Source organism: Patella vulgata, chromosome 9, assembly GCF_932274485.2.
Source record: "Patella vulgata chromosome 9, xgPatVulg1.2, whole genome shotgun sequence".
NCBI classification, from domain to species: domain Eukaryota; kingdom Metazoa; phylum Mollusca; class Gastropoda; family Patellidae; genus Patella; species Patella vulgata.
The window spans coordinates 43,290,911-43,295,483 of NC_065887.2; the positions used below are offsets into that span (position 1 = coordinate 43,290,911).

General features: G+C 35.2%; 1 protein-coding gene across 1 annotated transcript; it reads right to left on the reverse strand.

Annotated features, from left to right (window-relative positions):
• Positions 1-226: 226 nt before the first annotated feature.
• LOC126832347 (zinc finger protein 664) lies at positions 227-4,027 on the reverse strand. Its single transcript, XM_050563100.2, has 2 exons — positions 3,991-4,027; positions 227-2,241 (listed from the first exon to the last, which is right to left on the reverse strand). Exons 1-2 carry the CDS (start codon positions 3,991-3,993, stop codon positions 1,183-1,185), a joined length of 1,062 nt encoding a protein of 353 aa, XP_050419057.2. The 5' UTR covers positions 3,994-4,027; the 3' UTR covers positions 227-1,182.
• Between the last annotated feature and the right edge of the window lie 546 nt (positions 4,028-4,573).

The window sequence follows — 4,573 nt, forward strand, 5'->3', positions numbered from 1 at the left end:
ATCACGGTCCAAAGTTTTAGGGAAGACCCCAGATTAAACAAAGGGCTGTCATGTTGCTGTACTTGGGATAGATTTGATTGAACGGGAAGAATACACACACTCACTCAAAAGCTCAAGTATCAGAAGCCAATCCAGTAATGGGCAGAGAGAGATTTCTCGAACCATTGCTCCAGGAATATGGTCCATTCTGGATGAAATAACAATAAAAAACCAGCTTTGGTGGCAAAATCTTTTTTATTAAAAAGAATCATAGAATGACAGTAGAATTTGTTATGTTGTATTTTATGACATATAACATTATTGTCGCTACTCATACATGTAACCCCCAACATTCCAACTTCTTTAAAACAATGCAGGGAGCAGGACACTCCTGGCATCAAACGACAACCTCAGAAATAAATTTGATAATGTTCAATTCATTAAGTCACAAAGACAGCCACCTAATCTGAAACGCCTCCTAACCAAAGCAAAATTCAATTCATCTATCACAAGGATCATTTTTTATGTATCTAAATGCCTGGATCTTTGAAGTAAATGTTGTGACCACATCACGCCAAATAACAAATATAACTTTCATACTTTTAGTGTCAACGACATTTTGAATTGTGACACAAAAAAATCTCATATATGACTTGACTTGCAATGGGTGTCTAAATTTCTACATAGGGGAGATGGGCACGCATCTATGGGATAGAGTACGCAACCATTAATGGGATTGTAATATTGAAAATGGGCCCTAATTTGTAAATAGGAATATCTTTAGATGTGCACAACACCTACAAGTAACAAGTAGTCAATAAGTAACAATTGACTATATTAATTTCCTTAAATCTATTCCAGGATTATATTCCACTCATTGTTCCTAAATTGAACCCATATACTACAGATTAACACATGTGTGTACATGTTTTCTATTAGTTAACGATATACTATGGAACCATAGACAATGGTAACTATGTGTCTTTGTAGATTGGAATTTTGGGTGAATGTTTCACCACAAATATCACATTTAAATGTTGTTGTTTTTTCTCCTGTGTGAATTTTCATGTGTTGAACAAAACCAGCTTTCTGTTTAAATGAATTATTACAAACATCAGATTAATATGGTTTTCGTCCTGTATGAATTATCATGTGTTGCTTTCGAGTACTATTCTGAGTAAATGATTTACCACAAACATCAGATTAATATGGTTTTCGTCCTGTATGAATTATCATGTGTTGCTTTCGAGTACTATTCTGAGTAAATGATTTACCACAAACATCACATTTATAAGGTCTCTCACCTGTGTGAGTTTTACTGTGTCTCCGTAAATCAGCACAGGTGCTAAAAGGTTTACCACAAATATCACACTTATAAGGTCTCTCGCCTGTATGCGTTTTGACGTGTCTGCGAAGGCTACCTTGAAAACTAAATGATTTACTACAAACATCACATTTAAAAGGTCTCTCGCCTGTATGCGTTCTCATGTGTCTGTGAAGGGTACCACGATCACTAAATGATTTACCACAAACATCACATGTCTGAAGTTTTTCACCTGTATGAATTTTGATGTGTTGCTGTAGGGTACTACTCTGGGTGAATGATTTACCACAAACATCACATTTATAACGTTTTTCACCCGTATGAATTCTCTTGTGTATCTGTGCATAATAACTTGTGCTAAATGATTTACCACAAACATCACATTTATAAAGTCTCTCGCCTGTATGCGTTCTCATGTGTCTGTGAAGGGTACCACGATCACTAAATGATTTACCACAAACATCACATTTATAAAGTCTCTCTTCAGTATGCGTTCTCATGTGTCTGTGAAGGGTACCACGATCACTAAATGATCTACCACAAACATCACATTTATAAAGGCTCTCTCCCGTATGAACTAAGGTATCTTCTAAGTTAACATTTACATTGACATGTATTTCACAGTGTTTTTCTAAATCAATGTCAGATTTAAATTCTTCATCACACAAATTACACTGATAAACAATATCAGTTTGACAAGATCCATCTACATGTACATGATCGGTTTCCTCTTCTTTAACATGTACATGTACAGCCATATCATTAGTTTTAACATGACAATATACAGTTTTCTCTTCAATAACATAACAATATTCATCAACATCATCAGTTTTCTCTTCTTTAACATGTATTCTATTATGTACTTTTAAATCATCATATTCTTGGAAAATTTTATCACACATGACACACCGATGAAATGTTTTAAGATCTTTAGTTTCCTGTAATATATAAAAGTTATAACATCATTAGTTTCCTATAATATACAAAATATGTCCAAGCAGTCCACAAGGGTTGTTGCATATTTATTCTTTTGTAGGTAAAGGAGGGAATCTACAAACTGAAACAAGGAACAGGGGCCTTAACTCTGGAAACAATTTAGAGAAATTGTTGAAATTCAACAGACTGTTTCATTTTAGCAATTCAAGTAATGCATATAAATTTCATACAGATGATAATTTTTGTTGTTTGAGCATTCATAAGGTTCAATTACAATGTGAAACAATTCTCGGAAATTATTGAAATTAAAATCTAAGTTTCAAAACAATTAGGCAAACGGATAGTTCAATCTTATTTTAATAATTCTGTTGTGTATAGGGGTATTTGGCAGTGGGGGAAACCGGGCGTGCGAACTGGAAAAAAACCCACAAAGTTGGAGAGACAACCCTATTCCTTGTCATGTACAAGTGGAGAATCGAAACCACACCACTTGACTCAATGACCAATCTGAGTAAAATACAGATCTATATTCCTATTGTTTTTTTTATACTTTCGATGGCCTACACTACATGAAGATCTGACCAGTTGTACTCGAAGGTCGCGTCAGGGGTCAAAAGACCGACTTATGACCTATGACGCCAGACATTTGATTAACCAATCAGCATTGATGTTACTGGTGGATTACCCACAGTTCCGTGCAAAACACGCCCAAAGCTCGCCGTAACAGACCGTTTCATTGGCTTATCCCTGACATCATTCAGAACACGAGTTAAATATCAACTCTTCCAGATCCAAGTGTAGTCAAGACAAGTAAAACGAAATTTTGAACTATAAAAACGAAATGAAATAGGATCTGTGTTTTAACCAGATTGCTCAATGACAGACCTTGTGATCCAATACACACATGTTGAACCATTCGGCCACCCAATCCCTCTACAATAAAAGATATTAAACAGATAAACAATGGAAACAAGATCCAGAGCTTAAAGTGTTAAAATATCTAAATTAATATTCAACTATTAGTATGTTTTAAAGGAGCTAAATCGCTAACATTTGGGACCTAGAAATTGACAAAAGTGGGTCGCAACGCATATAATACTGTAGTATGAATGTATATAAACTGATTTACATTCAATGGTTTCCGTTTTTACTCCAATTTCAAATCAGTTATGTTTGGCGAAATATGCCAGCAGTCTCAAGCGAGTGCAAATTTCTAGCGTCTGGTTATTCCAGTCTACATATGCCGTTTGATTTGGTGCAATGTGTCTAGCCTCGTCCCTCGAGTCTCTTGATACAACTGGGATGAAACGCATTATGGTACACGATTCGTGTACCAATGGTAAAATGTTTATTTTGTCTTAAATATTGGATATCAAAAGCCCATCTTTTTCCGGTAAGATCACAACATGAATGTTGATTTAATTTGACAAATAAATCGTGTTTTCAATGTTGAAGATTTTGGATGATATTGAGTTAGAGACTTAGCTACTTTAAAGCTGATTTATCACGAAAAATTATTTCTGCTTGCATCTAGACTTATTACATAGACTTATTCTAAGATTACAAAGAATAGGCCTAGCTAGAGTTAAAAGCTTTTTAAAATATATTTGATGGACTGATCAGTATCATTTACATGTATCTCTGGTGGTGATCAGATTTAGGCCTACTATATGAACAGATAAGTCTCTCGGTACCACCATAAGCCTATCTTCTAGAATGTAAAATTCAGTGAATTAATAAAATTAACTCACCATTCTACAAAATAGTGTTTTTACTGGTCTAATCGTCAAAAAAAGAATCAAACACTTCCGGTGTGTAGCAAATGTTAATTATAGACGTGGACTAAACCGACACGAACGGTTCATAATTGCGTGTGTTGTTGGGAATGCTCGATAATCAGCCTCAACGCGGTAGCACGATGTATCAAAATCCACCCAAATCTACCAATATCCACCCTAATACGCCATTATTCCACAATAATATGTATTGATATTTGATAATGTGCCATTCTTCATACCAAATTGTCATTTTTAATTTAAAACGTAACGTTTGTGTGTTAAAAGACCAAACGTTACACTGAAACTTTCCGAACGTCTGTACCATATACGAAATAATACCATAAAAAAAAACAAATCTGTAAAGTCAGAGAAAAATTAGGAACCCCTTTGGGTTCTCGGCCTCCAAGCGTTCCCAGAACCTATTTGTATTGGCACATAACTCGTCTAGTGCAGTGATTCTCAACCAGTGTGCCGTGGTGCACAGTTGTGCCGCGAGATCTTCCTAATTGTGCCGAGAAATTTTGAACGGCACACTAAGAAAATGCGAAAAGTCACT